This window comes from Lagenorhynchus albirostris, chromosome X, assembly GCF_949774975.1.
Source record: "Lagenorhynchus albirostris chromosome X, mLagAlb1.1, whole genome shotgun sequence".
NCBI lineage: Eukaryota > Metazoa > Chordata > Mammalia > Artiodactyla > Delphinidae > Lagenorhynchus > Lagenorhynchus albirostris.
In genome coordinates, this window is record NC_083116.1 from 37865163 (window position 1) to 37883724 (window position 18562).

Consider the following 18562-nt stretch of genomic DNA (forward strand, 5'->3'; position numbering starts at 1 on the left):
AGAGAACTGACCTGTGGGAGGGAGAGACATTTCACTGAATACCATTTTGCACCTTTCGAATTCTGAACCGCTGGAATATATTATCTACTGGAAAAGAAAAAAATGGAATCTAAGGAAACAAGTGTTCAAATATTCCTAAATATACCACACAAAAAAACCCACCTTGGTTTGGTGCTAGCTTTCAAACCGCAGTTGCTGGCCTTCCTGGGGGCTTGGTTGCGCATGGAGGTGAAATGCATAGGTTAAGAAGACAAGGAGAGGAAAAGGGGAAGATAGCACTGGGACACGAGGTGCATCCACACAAGAGAGTGGTTAGCAAAGCCAATTTGACGAATATGAGCTTTCAAATTTAGTATGTTGCTTGCTAGTCCTGAAATGGTTTGGAATTGTATTTGATGCACAGATTAATGTCACCACACGAATAATTCTTTCCAGTTATGACTGTCAAGCAAAATGGAGTCAAATTCAAACACAATTTTTAATTTCCCAAACAAAAATCAACAATTTAAGTCAGTGATTAGCAAACTACAGGCTGTGGGCTAAATCCAGCCCTCTGCCTGTTTTTGTAAATAAAGTTTTATTGGATTACGGCCAGGCTCATGTGCATGCACATTGTCTATGGCTGTCTTGGGGTTTCACCAGCAGAGATGAGGAGCTGTGACAGACACTATGTGGTCTTCAGAGCCTAAAACGTTTCCTATCTGACCCTTGACAGAAAAAGTCTGCAGACCCCTGATTTAAATGATAATGATTTAAGGACAGGGTGACCATCTGACAAAAGTATCAGTAAAGATGGGGACAGTGACGCATCAAATAGTTAAGGTTCTCGCAAATGGGAAGGAGATCAATAAGTATACATTTGATGTAATGTCTTTGACACACTTTTTGAGATCAATTATAATTATTTAAACACATGTTCAAATAATTTAACAAGAACTTTTTTTCCCTGATACGATTATCACTTTATTATTAGAGCAAGAGAACAGGTTGCTTCTTAGTATTTAGCCCAGAGAGGTCTAACCTGAAAGGGTGAAGAAGCACAGGGTAACCATCTCTCATCTGCTGGTGCTGGAAGCAAGGTGGGAGTTGCTGTCTATCTTCCAGACATCCACCTCCTCATTTCAGTAGCTGAAGATTCGCTGTGGCCATGTAAGAAGCTGGGAAGTGCAAGAGACGACTCCTAATCTTTCTGCTCCTAGATTCCATGATTGTTTTAGTTCTTTCTGGGGAAGGGGTATATTGTTCACTTGTGTGTTTTTTTCTGAGAAAAGGTGATTGGCTCAGTCATGATTGCTATCAAGTTTGTATGTTGTTGGCATATCAGGCACTTGCTGACTAGAAAAGTTTTTTGTGATGAATTCATGTTCTTCTGGTGCCAGATGGAAGACAGATCTCCAAGGTGAGTTCCCACTATTCTATATGCTCAGAATCTCGAAATCTTCCTCCAGGTCAAACTCCTCTAGTTGTTCAGTAGAGTCGATGAATTCTATCACAATACAGAAAAGAGGAAGAAAAGAGCTTGACACTTTGTCTCAAGCGGTCAATAAGTTACTCAGTAGTTAAGACCATGCATTTTTTTTTTCTTTTGCGTTATGCGGGCCTCTCACTGTTGTGGCCTCTCTCGTTGCGGAGCACAGGCTCCGACGCGCAGGCTCAGCGGCCATGGCTCATGGGCCCAGCCGCTCCACGGCATGTGGGATCCTCCCAGACCGGGACACGAACCCGTGTCCCCTGCATCGGCAGGCGGACTCTCAACCACTGCGCCACCAGGGAAGCCCCAAGACCATGCATTTTTAATTGCTTTGCTACAGAAAAGTTTGTGTAGAGGAGACTTATAGGTGGGACCACTGCTGAGTATTAGCAATTCTCTATAAAGAATCAAAATAGGTTTAAGGGCCAAGATGTGGGAGTAGAAAGACCCTGAGCTCATCTGCTCTCATGAGCACACCAAAATAACAACTATCTGCAGAATAACCATTGATGAAAAAGACTGGAACCTACCAGAAATGATCTTCTACAACTAAAGTCATAAAGAAGGATCCACAACATGACGGGTAGGAGGGGCAGACTCGCGATATAATCAAATCCCATACCCCCAGGGTGGGCGACCCACAAACTGGAGAATAATTATATCACAGAAGTTCTCCCACAGGAGTGAGAGTTCTGAGCCCCACATCAGGCTCCCCAGCCTGGGGGTCTGGCACTGGGGGGAGGAGCCCCCAGAGCAGTTGGCTTTGAAGGCCAGTGGGGCTTTACTGCAGGAACCCCACAGGACTGGGGGAAATACAGACTACACTCTTAAAGGGCACACACAAAAATCTCATGTGCACTGGGACCCAGGACAAAAGCAGTGATTTGATAGGAGCCTAGGCCAGACCTATCTGCTGGGCCTGGAGACTCTCCTGGAGAGGCGGGGGGGTGGGGTGGGGTGGGGTGGCTGAAGCTCACCCAGGGGACATACACCCTGGTGGCAGACATACTGGGGAACATTCAACTACATGAACACTCCTGGTGGCTGACATGTTGGATCATTAGTGCCAAGACCTGGCCCCACCCGACAGCCTATAGGCTCCAGTGCTGGGACACCTCAGGCCAAACAACCAATTGGGCAGAGACACAGCCCCACCCATCAGCAGACAGGCTGCCTAAAGAAGTCCTGACCCACGGCCTCCAGACAAGCCCCTAGACATGGCCCTGCCCATCTGAGGGCCAAGACCCAGCTCCACGCACCAGTGGGCAGGCCCTGGCCCCTCCCACAAGGAATCCTGAACAAGACTCTAAAGCAGGCTCACCCACCAGGGGGCAGACACCAGAAGCAAGAAAACTACAATCCCACAACACAGGCCAGAGACCCTATCCTGGGACCAGCTGGCCCCTGACCCTGCCAACTAGCAGGCCACTGCAACCTCAGGGACACCCAAGACCCCATACCCAACTGTATCAGAAACCAGCCCCCCCTTACCAGTGATCTGAAATGAGCTCTGGGATCCCTGGGCCCAGGAGCCACACTCCAGGAAGCAGCTCTGCCTGCCAGTAATCCAGCACTAACCCCTGCCAGTAGTTGGGCAACAGCCCCAGAGGCTTCGGGACCCTGACTCCGGCCACCAGCGAGCCAGCACTAGCTCCAGGGCCCCCTTGGATTCCACAACCAGCCACCTCGTGACCAGGCCCCACTAAATAGCAACCAGCAGCATCTGCACAAGGCAGGGCCTGGCAACCAACCAGACTAGAAGCCAACTAAGCCTAGCAGACCACCCACATAGTCAGCCCGCCACAACAGAAGGAACCAAACAGCCCTCTTAGGGGGAACACCTAGAGCATATAGCTTGGGTGACAAGAGAGGAGTGCACTGCTGGAACACATAGGATGCCTCCTACAGAGGGCCACTTCTCCAAGGTTGAGAAACGTAACTAACCTACCACAGACATAAAAATACAGATAGCAACTTAGACAAAATGAGGCGGCAGAGGAATAGGTTCCAGACAAAGGAACAAGATAAAACCCCAGAAAAAGAACGAAGTGAAGTGGAGATAGGCAATCTACCCAAGAAAGAGTTCAGAGTAATGGTCGTAAAGATGATCAAAGAACTCGGGAGGAGAATGGATGCACAGAATGAGAAGCTAGTTTTTAACAAAGAGAAAATACAAAGAACAACCAAACAGAGATGGAGAGTACAATAACCGAAATGAAAAATACACTAGAAGGAATCAATAGTAGACCAAATGATACAGAAGAATGCACCAGTGTGCAGGAAGACAGAGTAATGGAAACCACTGCAGCTGAACAGAAAAAAGAGAAAAAGAATGAAAAGAAATGAAGACAGTTTAAGAGATCTCTGGGACAACACCAAGTGCACTAATATTTGCATTATAGGGGTCCCAGAAGGAGAAGAGAGAGACAAAGGGCCTGAGAAAATATTTGAAGAGATAATAGCTAAAAACTTCCCTAACCTGGGAAAGGAAACAGGCACCCAAGTCCAAGAAGCACAGAGAGTCCCATATAGGATGAACGCAAAGAGAAACACACCAAGACACACTGTAATCAAGCTTACAAAAATTAAAGATAAAGAGAGAATACTAAAAGCAGCAAGAGAAAAGCAACAAATAATATACAAGGGAACTCCCATAAGGCTATCAGCTGATTTTTCAGCAGAAACTCTGCAGGCCAGAAGGGAGTGACACAGTATATTTAAAGTGATGAAAAAGAAAAACCTACAACCAAGAATACTCTACCCAGCAAGGCTCTCCTTAAGAGAAATCAAAAGCTTTACAGACAAGCAAAAGCTAAACGAATTCAGCACCACCAAATCAGCTTTACAACAAATATTAAAGGAACTTCTCTGGGTGAAAAAGAAAAGGCCACAACCAGAAACAAAATTATAAAATGAAAAAGCTCACCAGTAAAGACAAATAAAGGTAGTATATCATATACAGACAAAACTAGTAGGGAGGTTAAAAGACAAAACTTGTAAAGTCACCTGTATCCACAATAAGCAGTTAAAGGATACAGAAAACAATCAGATGTAAAATATGATATCAAAAACTGTAATCGTGAGCAGAGGAGAGTACAAATACAGGGTATTTAAAATGCACTTGAAATTAAGAGATCAGCAACTTAAGCAATCACATTTATATAGAGACTGTTATACAAAAACCTCATAGTAACTGCAAACCAAAAACCTATAATAGATATACACACAAAAAAGAAAAAGGAATCCAAACATAACACTAAAGGTAGTTATCAAATCACAAGAGAAGAGAACAAAAGAAGAAAAGGGAATAAAAGACCTACAAAAACAAATCCAAAACAATTAACAAAATGGCAATAAGAACATACATATCTATAATTACCTTAAACGTAAATGGATTAAATGCTCTAACCAAAAGACACAGACTGGCTGAATGGATACAAAAACAAGACCTGTATATATGCTGCCTACAAGAGACTCACTTCAGATCTAGAGACACATACAGACTGAAGGTAAGGGGATAGAAAAAGGTATTCCACACAAATGGAAATCAAAAGAAAGCCAAAGTAGCAATACTCATATCAGACAAAATAGACTTTAAAATAAAGACTGTTACAGGAGACAAAGAAGGACACCACATAATGATCAAGGGATCAATCCAAGAAGAGGATATAACAATTGTAAATATATATGCACCCAACATAGGAGCACCTCAATATACAAGGTAAATATTAACAGATATAAAAGGAGAAATTGACAGTAGCACAATAATAGTAGGGGACTTTAACACCCCACTCACATCAATGGATGGATCATCCAGACAGAATATCAATAAGTAAACACAGGTCTTAAATAACACATTAGACTAAATGAACTTGATACTTGTAGAGCATTCCATCTGAAAGCAGAATACACATTATTTTCAAATGCACATGGAACATTCTCCAGGATAGATTACATGCCAGGCCATAAAACAAGCCTTGGTAAATTTAAGAAAACTGAAGTCATATCAAGCATCTTTTCTAACCACAACACTATGAGATTAGGAATCAACTACAAAAAAAAACTGCAAAAAACACAAACATGTGGAGGCTAAACAATATGCTACTAAACAACCAATGGATCACTGAAGAAATCAAAGATGAAATTAAAATATACCTAGAGACAAATGAAAATGAAAACATGATGATCCAAAACCTATGGGACGCAGCAAAAGCAGTTCTAAGAAGGAAGTTTATAGTGATAGACGCTTACCTCAGGAAACAAGAAAAATCTCAAACAACATAACCTGACACCTAAAACAGGTTAGAGAAAGAAGAACAAACAAAACCCCAAGTTAGTAGAAGGAAAGAAATCATTAAGGTCAGAGCAGAAATAAAATAGAGACTAAAAAAACAATAGAAATAAATGAAATGAAGAGCTGGTTCTTTGAAAAACAAAATTGATAAACCTTTAGCCAAACTCATCAAGAAAAAAAGGGAGAGGGCCCAAATCAATAAAATCAGAAGTGAAAAAAGAGAAGCTAAAACCAACACCACAGAAATACGAAGGATCATAAGAAACTACTATGAGCAACTATACGGCAATAAAATGAACAGCCTAGAAGAAATGGAAAAATTCTTAGAAAGGTACTATCTCCCAAGACTGAACCAGGAAGAAATAGAAACTATGAACAGACCAATTACCAGTACTGAAATTGAATCAGTAATTTAAAAACTCCCCACAAACAAAAGACCAGGACCAGATGGCATCACAGATGAATTCTACCAAACATTTAGACAAGAGTTAACAGCTATCCTTCTCAAACTATTCCAAAAAAGTGCAGAGGAAGGAACACTTCCAAACTCATTCCATGAGGCCACTATCACCCAGATACCAAAACAGAACAAAGATATCTCAAAAAATAAGAAAATTACAGGCCAATATCACTGATGAACATAGATGCAAAAATCCTCAACAAAATTCTAAAAACTGACTCCAACAAAAAACTGACTCCAACAATATATTATAAGGATCACACACCATGATCAAGTGGGATTTATCCCAGGGATGCAAGGATTTTTCAATATCTTCAAATCAATGTGATACACCACATTAACAAATTGAAGAATAAAAACCATACGATCATCTCAATAGATACAGAAAAAGCTTTTGATTAAAGTCAACATCAATTTATGATAAAAACTCTCCAGAAAGTGGGCATAGAAGAAACATACCTTAACATAATAAAGCCCATATATGACAAACTCACAGCTAAACATCTTACTCAACAGTAAGAAGCTGAAAGCATTCCCTCTAATATCAGGAACAAGACAAGGATGTCCACTCTCACCACTTCTACTCAACATAGTTTTGGCAATCCAAGCCACAGCAATCAGAGAAGAAAAAGAAATAAAAGGAATCCAAATTGGAAAGAAAGAAGTAAAACGGTCACTGCTTGCAGATGACACGATACTATACATAGAAAATCCTAAAGATGCCACCAGAAAACTACTAAAGCTCATCAATGAAGTTGCAGGGCACAAGATTAATATACAGAAATCTGTTGCATTTCTATACACTAACAATGAACTATCAGAAAGAGAAATTAAGGAAACAATCCCACTTACTATCACATCAAAAAGAATAAAATACCTAGGAATCAACCTACCTAAGGAGGCAAAAGACCTGTACTCCAAAAACTATAAGACACTGATGAAAGAAACTGAAGATGACACAAACAGATGGAAAGATATGCCATGTTCTTGGATTGGAAGAATTAATATTGCTAAAGAGACCATACTACCCAAGGCAATCTACAGATTCAATGCAATCCCTATCAAATTACCAATGGCATTTTTCACAAAACTAGAACAAACATTTTTACAATTTGTATGGAAACACAAAAGACTACAAATAGCCAAAGCCATCTTGAGAAAGAAAAACAAATCTGGAGGAATCAGGCTTCCTGACTTCAGACTATACTACAAAGCTACAGTCATCAAAACAGCATGGTACTGGCACAAAAACAGATGCATAGATCAATGGAACAGGATAGAAAGCCCAGAAATAAACCCATGCACTTATTATCAATTAATCTACGACAAAGCAGGCAAGAATATACAGTGGAGAAAAGACAGTCTCTTCAATAAATGGCATTGGGAAAATTGGACAGCTACATGTAAAAGAATGAAATCAGAATATTCTCTAACACCATATCCAAAAATAAACTCAAAATGGATTAAAGACCTAAATGTAAGACCAGATACTATAAAACTCCCAGCAGAAAACATTGGCAGATCACTCCTTGACATAAATTGCAGCAATATTTTTTTGGATCCGTCTACTAGAGTAATGGAAACAAAAGCAAAAATAAACAAATGGGCCCTAATTAAACTTGAAAACATTTGCACAGCAAAGGAAATCATTTTAAAAAATGAAAAGACAGCCTATGGACTGGGAGAAAATATTTGCAAATGATGTGACTGACAAGGGATTAATTTTCAAATACACAAACAGCTCATACAGCTCAATAGCAAAAAAACAAACAACCCAATCAAAAAATAGGCAGAAGACCTATATAGACATTTCTCCAAAGAAGACATACAAATGGCCAACAGGCCCATGAAAAGATGCTCAACATCACTAATTATTAGAGAAATGCAAATCAAAACTACAATGATGTATCACCTCACACCAGTTAGAATGGGCATCATCAAAAAGTCTACGAATAATAAATGCTGGAGAGGGTGTGGAGAAAAGGGAACCCTCTTACACTGTTGCTGGGAATGGAAATTGGTGTGGCCACTATGGAGAACAGTATGGGGGCTCCTTAAAAAACTAAAATAGAACTACCACATGACCCAGCAATTCCACTCCTGGGCATATATCCCGAAAAGACAAAAACTCTAATTTGAAAAGATACATGTACCCCAATGTTCATGGCAGCACTATTCACAATAGCCAAGACATGGAAGCAAAATGCCCTAAATGCCCATCTACAGGTGAATGGGTAAAGAAGATGTGAGATACACACACACATACACACACACACACACACACACACACACACACACACACAACTGAATATTACTCAGCCATAAAAAATAATGAAATAATGCCATTTGCAGCAACATGGATGGACCTAGAGATTATCACACTAAGTGAGGTAAGTCAGAGAAAGGTAAATACCATATGATATCACTTATATGTGGAATCTAAAAAAATTATACAAATGAACTTATTTACAAAACAGAAACAGACTCACAGACATAGAAAACAAATTTATGGTTACCAAAAGGAAAGGGGCGGGGAGGGATAAATTAGGAGTTTGGGGTTAACAGATACATACTACTATATATAAAATAGATAAACAAGGACCTACTATATAGCACAGGGAACTATATTTAATATCTTATAATAACCTATAATGGAAAAGAAACTGAAAAAGTACATATATAACTGAATCTCTTACTGTACATCTGAAACTAACACAACACTGTAAATCAACTATACTTCAATTAAAAAAAAAAGAATCAAACTAACTGGACTTGTTACACAGTCCTATTCAAAGTGATGAAGTTGAGGCTCTGTAAGACCTTCAAGGTACCTTTTGAATTACCCATGGCCTCTGATTTGTCTTCTGAACCAGACCATGAAAAAAAGAAATTCTAGTCATTTTGATTTTGTATGGAACTTTTACACGGAGCTCATTTTTTTTTATTATCATTCTTTGAAATTGGCAAATATTAGTTCATCAGAAGAAGCACCATTCCTTGATCAGTGCAGCTGAGTAGAAATTTTTCATTTCCACGGAAAACATGACGCACAATTCCTTCTGTCTCATAAAACAACTGCTAGGCCTTCCCTGGTGGCACAGTGGTTGAGAGTCCGCCTGCCGATGCAGGGGACACGCGTTCGTGCCCCGGTCCGGGAAGATCCCACATGCTGCGGAGCGGCTAGGCCCATGAGCCGTGGCCACTGAGCCTGCGCGTCCGGAGCCTGTGCTCCGCAACCGGAGAGGCCACAACAGTGAGAGGCCCGAGTACAGCAAAACAAAAAACAAAAAACAAAAAACAAAAAGCAACTGCTATCCATGGGTCTGCTGGCCAGAGAGCTTCTGAACGACAGCTTACCTGCCCCCGTGGTTGTCACTTCTGGCTTGGCTGGAGGAACAAAGGGAGGCCAGTGTGATGGATGTTTCTGAACTAATTCAAACATCCTTAAATTTTCCTTTAGAATTTCCTGAGGAGACATAGAAACAGTTGTAAACACTGCAGAGTCACTACATACCTGCCCAGTTGGCAGTATATGACTCCAAACCCTAAGAGAGTGGCCTGGCTGTTGAAAGGTGAAAGCAAAGGCTTAGCAAATACACCCATCCTCTACTTGACCCGTCTGAAGACCCAGCTCTCTTCAATTCTAGATACTGTTGGCCAGGAAGGAAGGACGCTGGAGGGAGGATCTGATGGAAGGCCAGTACTCACTGCCCATGCTCCATCATGAGGTCTTACGCCAGTTGCATGGGACCAACTCAATTTAGGGGTGAGATGTTCCTGAAGTGTTGGCTCCAAAGAAATGTTGGTTAGTCAAGTTAAATCTGCCCCCAAAGACTATTGGTACATATTGGCATGGTTTCAGTTTCAATCCAAGACGTATGATATATGTCCTAATTTAAATAGCATAGTCTTATCAGAAAATTTTCTTTCTAACGTTAAATGTGATATACAGTTTTGCGGCATTCTGAAATGTAAGTAATGCCTTTAGAAAATAATTCTCCATTATGTCTCAGCCAATTATTAACTGCGGTTTCAGATTCAGCTGGGGACTTTAGTGTTAATTATTTGTTCACCTGCAAAGAAAAATCTTCCCTCCTTACACTTACAAGAGGCTCTGAGATCCCATCTCTCCAACCCCTCTGTTTTGCAGATAAGAGAACATGATGTCTCCTGCCACCCCATCCAGGGCTCTTTAAACTACTCCCTATGATTTCCCCTCATTCTTTCAATAAGAGTTGATCAATATCTTCCACATAATTGGCATGTGTTAGAAGCAAAGGATGAGGGAGGCAGATACAAAAGTTGTGAGCCAGCAAAATGATAAATACCCTCTGACATAAAATGCCAAAAAGAAAGAATAACTTGCTTTCGTATTTACACAGATTTCTGCAAACTGTGTTTGCTTTAAGTGGCAGTGTGCCTATATTTTATATAAATAAGACAGTTAATAGAAAGGCAAGCCCCTTAAACCATAATGGAACACATTAAACTGTAAATGGACACGAAACAAATAGAAAAGTAGTTTGGCTTCTTCAACCATCTCAGTGTTACAAACAGAGTAAGGAAGAATTTAGGCTGAGCTATATGAAATTGGCATTTTTAAGTTAAAATGGTAGAATATTAGTTGAATATTTCATTGACTCACGGGCTCAATGAGATGGAACATTCAGTAGTTAAAAATATCGCTCACCTGACACACTAAGCATATTGCAAACCAAAGTTTTCCTTTAGTTTCCCCAAAGTTATGTACAATTCCCCACATCCTAGTTTCTTTCTTTTGCAATAAAGTCATATCAGGCTGGATTTATGTTATTATGAAAAACCGTCTTGAAAAGGAATTATATTGAATAACACTTGTTTTTTAAGACTAAGAAAAACATACATCTTTACCTTCTGAACAAGGCTACACCAGCTATCAAAGTCTTTTTCTTCTTTGCAGAAAAATCCCTTGGGGGAAAGCAAAAGAAGACAACTTAGAACTGGTCAGGGGCACCCAGGCAGGCCCTTTGTATTGCAAGATGGAGCCGTTGGCCCGGAGTTGTGAAGTAGGATGTGGGCCACTTCCTTTGGATGTGTCCTCCCAGCAACAAGGAGGAAGAGTGTCTGAGCTTATCTCTCTCCTAGATCAGTGCCTCACTTGGACACACACATCTGCTCATTCATCTTCATATTTTCTCTCTCTCTCTGCCTCTTTCTCTTATTCTGTCCCTTTCCCTTTTACCCTGTCCCTTTCCCTCCCTGATCCTCTCCCTTCACACGGTGAGATACAGTAACTTGAAAAACAATCTCCAAAGCACAGGGTTACTTCCATTACATTCAGTGCACAAATATACCTACGTATAAAAAACGACCCATTAAAACCAGCAAACAAAAGCCAAATAGTACTTTTAGCTAGAGGCATTACTTAACAAGGTGGCTTTGACCTTAAGGAAATTATCTTTTAGAATAAAGAGGTGGTGGTGTGATGAATTGGGAGATTGGCATTGATATATATATACACTAATGTGTACAAAATGGATAACTAATGAGAACCCGCTGTATAAAAAATCAAATCAAATAAAATTCAAAAAAAAAAGTCAGGGACGTCCCTGGTGGTAAAAAAAAAAAAAAAAAAAAGGAGTAAAGAGAACCATCAGCCTCCTTCCCCATCCTCAGAACCATCCTACAGCACTAAAAGAATGGTCCAAAACAAGAGGAGGACTCTGTCAGCTCTCCATCACTGGCCCTCCAACAATCGGGTTAAACTGGTAGAGAGGACGCAGACAGGCCTCAGAACAACTGGCTACTTCCCAGGCAGCTGTCCCTTCCATGTGTGGACGGCAGTCATATTTCCAGCGGGGGAAAGCCTGCAACTTCCTGGATTGTGTGCCCAGAGGAATGGACATTGTCCACCCAGGAGGTCTTGCCTCCTTATCCCTCCTTCCCTATGTCTCACCTTATTCCCGGTGCCCGGATAGCAATATTTAGAGGGCAAGAAGGAAAAGGGGGAAAGATGGTAACACTGGTCGTGACTAACATTTCTAGAATGCTTACAACACGCCAGGCACTGTGCCATGTGCCTTACACATAGTGTACTCATACAGCCATGCAAGGAAGGAACTACCGATTTGCCCACTGGAGAGATGAGAAGGCCGAAGCTCAGAAAAGTTAAGGGACTCCCCCTAAGTCCATGGCTGGTAAGCAGCTTCGATCCTAACTCGGCTTCAGGGCCCATTCCTTCCCCACTACACCACACGACACTACCTCTCGTGGGGGTGGGGAGCGAACATTCTTTTGCCGCCCTACCTAACAACCTGGATAACTTCCAGGGAGCCAAACTGTGATAGGGCAGCATTGTGTCTCTTGGGCCACCCAACCTTCAGATACCCACCAATGCTACGGAAGGATCCAAGTTCAGGATGTTCATTCGCTGTGGAGGTTGCAGACAATGGAAAGTCTGGTCGTCAACCGTCCCGTTCTCCTCAGTGTCAACAAAGGTCTGGGTTGTGTGAGGGTCCAGGAAAATGAGCTCATCACCTGTTTTGAATGAGACATGCTTAACCTTCGAAGAACCACCGGCCCTGGCCACACTGCTGTCCTTGGGATGAGGCGCTCTGGTTGTCCTAACCCCTCCCTTGGTGACAATGAGAATGAGATGACAGAAAGCCTGAAGGAGGGTGACCATGCTTGAAGGAAGCCACCCACGCCCAAAGCCAATCATTCAATGCGAAGACTTGCCCTAGCATTTATATCTCCTCAAAGCCCAAGTCCAAAAGTGGAAAGGCACAGGTTTGGGGAAAGGGGGGAATGAGCGACCACAGATGACATGGCGGGCTCGGTGAGCAGCAGTAGCCATGAGTCCAGGTGCCATCAGGGAGCTTCCTGACCCTTTCAACACTGGAAAGCCTCTTGCTCTAGACCATTGGTTCTTAGACCTATGGTCAAAGAGCACATCTGGGAAGGAAAAAGGCCTTGGCCTCCAAAGGAAATGGGAATGCTGACTCTGCCATGGGTGAGACACCAGGGAGCTGACTTCTGGTCTTGATGCTCTAGCAAGTTAGTCATTGTTAGCAAGTCAGTAATTCCTGTCAGAAAGCACTGCCTTGGTCACAGTAATATCAGTACACATACGCCTTGCTGGGAAAACTCACTTTGAGATTGGTCGACCGTTACAAATTGGAGAAAAATGCTGCTTCATTAAATTGAAAAAGTCTAGCCCAATAATGATCTGGGGGGAGTATGGGATAATAAAATCTCTACTTTTATCTAATGTTCAAAGGGTTGAGAGTCCCTCTAACGCTCATCAGCAGCACACCGAGTAGGCTGACGTACCTAAGGGGTCACCCCAACCTCGCTGTCCAGGCCTGAGAACCATCTGGGCCTCTGTGTTCTAGACTGGGTTAAGCAAGCAAAGAGAGAGATCTGCCTGAGGCAGGAGGATGGGGTGGGAAGGGACACCCCGAAGACACTCTCTGGAATGGCACCCAGGATTCTTCTGCGTACATCTAAGTGCTTCTGTTGGCAAAGAGTGTTTCTGATGTCTGATGCCAAGTTTAACTTATCTCTGTCGCAGACCTAGGACAAACCACTTCACTCTGTCTTAATTTTCTTGCTTTTAAACTGGGGTCACTGGGTCTGTTCCAGTTACCTCACAGGGTATTATCAGAATGAGAAGATCTCACCTCTGTGAACTGCTTAAAACACGATACAAACGCAAGGTAGTCATAGATGTACCTTGCTGAGACTCAAAAGGAGTTTCCTACAAATACATGTTTAAGAGCATATGGAAATCAATGCCCCCATATGGCTTGCTTTAGGAAAGTCAAGGCACATATTCCCCCAGACCACAGGCAGGTGAGACCAGTTATAGCAAAAAAGCCTCAAGGCTCAATGAAGAGCAACAACCAGGATGTTTAGAGGAAAGCCTACCTAAGACCATAGAAAGGGAAGGGGAGAAGGAAGCTGTGCCCGAGAAAATGCGACTCCAAAGGAGGATTAGGACCGAGCGTTCTGCCAGTTTTGAGTTAAGGTACTGGGAATAATAGCAGTGTCCTCTCTGACTCTGGCCCTTTCCCGTGTGTGTGTGTGTGTGTGTGTGTGTGTGTGTGTGTGTGTGTGTGTGTGTGTGTGTGTGTGTGTGTGTGTGTGTGTGTGTGTGTGTGTGTGTGTGTGTGTGTGTGTGTGTGTGTGTGTGTGTGTGTGTGTGTGTAGCTCTGTGGGCTGCCCTATTTCTGAGAGTGCTTAAAAGAGATACAGTAGATCAAAAAAGTCCTAGAGAGGGCTTCCCTGGTGGCGCAGTGGTTGAGAGTCCGCCTGCCGATGCAGGGGACACGGGTTCGTTCCCCGGTCCGGGAGGATCCCGCTGCCGCGGAGCAGCTGGGCCCATGAGCCATGGCGGCTGAGCCTGCGCGTCCGGAGCCTGTGCTCCACAGTGGGAGAGGCCACAGCAGTGAGAGGCCCGCGTACCACAAAAACAAACAAACAAAAGTCCTAGAAATGATATGGGGACTAAATCAAGGTCTCTAATGAGGCCCAAGAAGAAGTGGCAGGCAGGTCCACCATCTGCAGACACTGGGCTCATGCGACGGATCTCCAGGTGGCACCCTCCACCAAAGCACAGGGGACAAACATTCTAAGCAGAAAAAAATCTCCCAGCCAGTCTCTCACCCTGGCCATAGTCTTGTGCACCAGGAGCTTCTCCCAGCTTCCCACTGGGCAAGAGGGCACTCGGGAAGCAATGTGGTGTGGTGGGCAGGGACGGCCAAATTGGGATCGAATCCTGGCTTTGCTACTTTTGAGCTCAGTAACCTTGAGTAAACAACCCCTCTAAGTCTTCCGCTAGGCATAAATGGAAATAATGATCTCTACCTCACAGGGCTGTTGTGCTAACTCTATCAATCAATCAGTCTAAAGCTATACATCTCTACATAACTATCGATATTCATCTATATCTCTCTATACATGTATATATGTTTTAATATATAATTGTATATTATATAATATAAATTATATATTTATATATAACATAGGAAACAATATATTATAATGACAAGTAATATAAATATATATATTTTTATACGTGGAGAGAGAGAGAGAAAGAGGGGGAGAGAGATTGAGAGAGAACCCTCTGCAGAGTCCCTTGTTCAGAAAATGGCAGTTCTCATCTGTCCCCTCCCTTCAGACATTCTGCCAATCCAGACTCTCCCCACCTGAGCCTAATACAGTAAGGGGGTAAGTCAGAAAATGGGAGTTGAGGGGAGTTTGGAGCCTCAAGTGAAGGTTAAACAAAGGATTTATGGACATTAGTGGGCAAATGGGCACTATGTAAACTTCTGTCTTGGGAACTGAGGATTGCCCACACCTCTTTCAAAAGTAGTCCAACTCCACCAATGTCTCCCCAACCCAGTGGCCTCAGGAAACAGGAGGGCTATGCCAGCTTGGCAAATTCTCTCTGGGTAACTTGGGATAAAGGAGGCCAGTGTGCCCAGGATTCACTGAGATCCCTCCAAAATTATTTTCCAGTGTTTCCACCTTTTCCTCAAGCACGGACAATAGGAAATATATTTTTGCTACATTTTCTTTGACAGGAACCCAAAAGTTTAGAAACAGAGAACATCTAAATTTATAACACTCTAAATACTGGGGTTTGTACTTAGAAAAAGAAAAGCCTCCACTTTCCGAATGTTCCATCAAGCTGTAGTTCTTAGGATAGACCAGTAGATGGCAGCATTCGAGAGAGCCCCAGCAACTGTGGAGAAACCCGACCTTAAAGAGAGAAAGAGCGAGCAGAGGACAGAGGCGCTGGGGCCAGGCTGGCTCTTTTTGCTGAGTGCTTTCCTGTGAGGGGACAACATGGTGAGCTGGGGGTCAGCCCTATCTTCCATAAAGGGAGCTTGAGGCTGAAAGAGCTGACACTCTTTTCCTGCTGGCACACAGCTAGCCAGCCAGTGGGAGACCGACCACATACAGGGCTGGGTCTGTTTCCACCCGCCCCACCTCCACGAAACCCCGAGGAGGAGATGAGTGGGGAGGTGACCAAGCCCATCTCACTCAGTCCTCTGCACGTGCCTCAGGCCATTCCCCACGCCTGCTCTGGCTCTCCCTTGCACTCTAAGCTCATAGCTTCCTCGAAGCCCACTCCTGCGAGAGGTGTCCCGTATCCCACTTCCCTCACCGCATCACTCCCTTACTCTGCGGCGCTAAGCAGGTGTCTAGGCCCTTGGTACTCAAAGTGTGGCACCAGGAGCACCGGCACTACCTAGTTAGAAATGCAGGCTCTCAGGCTCCGCCCCAGAACTGCTGAACCCACATTATAATAGGCTCTCAAGGTGATCCATGTGCACATTAAAGTTTGAGAAGCACCGGGCTAGCTCCCGTCGTGCGCCAAGGGCCTTAAATGTCTCTGGTCACAGCTAGTGAGTAAGGTGGCTGGGTTTCCAGAGGCATCTACTGAGGCAGGTAATGCCGGGCTGCTCATCAGGATCCACATTAGGAGGTTAGTCGTTTTAAGGCTTAGCCTCCAGTATCAGGAAAGGGATACCTCTGTCTTCACCTCCTCTTATTCTCACCAGAGTCAGGGCTCTGAACAATAAGCTAGCAACCCAAGCTGCATGAGCCTAGGAAGCCAGAGGACGGCTCCTAGCCTGAACGCCCGAGCCCCAGTAAGAGGGGTATCGGCAAGGCCAGGGGAGCGAAGCCCTGCCACCCTGGGCGCCACAGGAAAGAGAGACAGGTGCTGAAGCAATGCTATGACCTTGGGGCCGTCCAGTGGGAAAGCAGCCACGGAACCATCTTGTCAAGAGGCAATGAAGCAGAGGCACTGAAGGGGGATCTGCTCTCTGTCAGGCACAGGTAAATGTTACTCTCCAGGCCAGAGACAAGATGAGCTGCCCAGAGGCCACAGCATCTCCAGGCTAGGTGAGGGCCCCCTAAAACTGGAATTGCCTGGTCTCCCGTGCAGACCTTCTGCCCACCCTCCCCTAGCCCATGATGACTTACTTGTGATTCCTCTTTTCTTACCTAAGAATCCTATGAAATAATAGGCGTTATTTGGTTTTCCTCCTAATGCCCCTAAAGACTGTGGCATCTTAAAACACTCCTGGAGGGAAAGAGAACGCAAGATTCTCAGCTCATGTGTGGACTGCTGCTCACGGATCTCCGTGCTCACATGGCGGTGGGATGGGCGGGCAGCAAGCGGCTTGGGGAAAGGTGCGACTTACTTTGAAGGCGTCGACATAGACAGGATTGATTTGGTTTATGCCCAGGCGGAGGGGCACAATGAGCAGCAAGGGTTTCCAGGCTGGAGAGCAGGCAGAGGGGCCCTTACTCTGGGTCGAAGCATTCAGAGACTCAGGGGGGCTCTCGGCAGCTGTTTCAGCACTCAAGGGGAGGGTGTGGCACATTTTTTCTAGAAACAGAAGACAAGAGAGCTGGGTAAATAAGGGGCATCCAGCCCTAGGAGATGTGCCAAGGGCAAAACCAAAGGAGACCTCACATGACAGCCGCTGCCTGGAAGGCCCTTCCCCCGGCCACCGGGGCCCTGCTGCCCGACCTCCTACAGGAAGCCCAGGCCACTCCTCCAGCCCTTACTTCTCCTCCTTCTGGCAACTGAACACTCACTTACCTCTTGTCAGATATTATGGGCTCACTGGGAGAATCTCATTTCTCAACCAGACTGCAAGGGCCTTGGAAACAGGGACTGTATCTGTTGGTCCCTCTAACCCCGTGGCAGGGAGCACAGGGGGGCTGCCACAGAAGACCTGTCAGTGGTTTAACGGATTACCCGCACTTGGGGGGTCCTGCAGGGAAAGGGTCTGGTGCTTCACTGAGGGGCAGCAGAGATCCTCTAATTGTTTTCTCCCTTTCAGAAAGCTGAAAGGGAAGAGAAGAAGGGGCACAGGGAATGATTAACCGGAGCCCGGTGCTCCCCTGTCCTGCTAGATGGGCAGGCCAGAGGGTCGTGGGGCGGGGGAATGGGGGTGTGTATGTATCTTCTTTCTCTTTTTCTCCTTCGCTTTCTGTCTTTCTCTCCCACCACGCCCCACACACATTCTGAATGGTGAGGAAGAACCGCATCACCCAGCCACCCGAGAATGTAAACTGGCCCAGGACTCACTGATATCTTCAATAACCACGGTGTTATCCATTGAAACATAAACAGCCAAGGAATTCCATTCATCAAATAAAGCAAGTTTTCTGCAAAGCAACATACAATGAAGTCACAATTGGGGAAGATGGACATCTCGGCAGGAAGCAGTACAACCTACGTATGCCCAGCGTTCCTGAAGTTACTGAACACTGAGCCACAGAGAAGTTGGGATTCAGGTCAGGTCTGGCTCCCTTGACTGAGCTCTGGAAC

The 18562-nt window shown here is 44.2% G+C and overlaps 1 protein-coding gene across 4 annotated transcripts in view; it reads right to left on the reverse strand.

Annotated features, from left to right (window-relative positions):
* Nucleotides 1–459: 459 nt before the first annotated feature.
* The window catches only part of ATG4A (autophagy related 4A cysteine peptidase), a 64165-nt gene continuing 46062 nt past the window's right edge, over nucleotides 460–18562 (reverse strand). The window contains exons 7-13 of one of the 4 annotated variants that reach the window (XM_060137863.1): nucleotides 18320–18399; nucleotides 17424–17611; nucleotides 17224–17302; nucleotides 12596–12741; nucleotides 11116–11172; nucleotides 9583–9691; nucleotides 460–1486 (exon numbers count right to left, since the gene is read on the reverse strand). In XM_060137863.1, coding sequence (XP_059993846.1) covers nucleotides 1416–1486; nucleotides 9583–9691; nucleotides 11116–11172; nucleotides 12596–12741; nucleotides 17224–17302; nucleotides 17424–17611; nucleotides 18320–18399 — 730 coding nt within the window. In that variant the 3' untranslated portion in view covers nucleotides 460–1415. The remainder of the gene's footprint in view (nucleotides 1487–9582; nucleotides 9692–11115; nucleotides 11173–12595; nucleotides 12742–17223; nucleotides 17303–17423; nucleotides 17612–18319; nucleotides 18400–18562) is intronic. The other 3 variants (XM_060137862.1, XM_060137864.1, XM_060137865.1) reach the window with 3 other exon arrangements.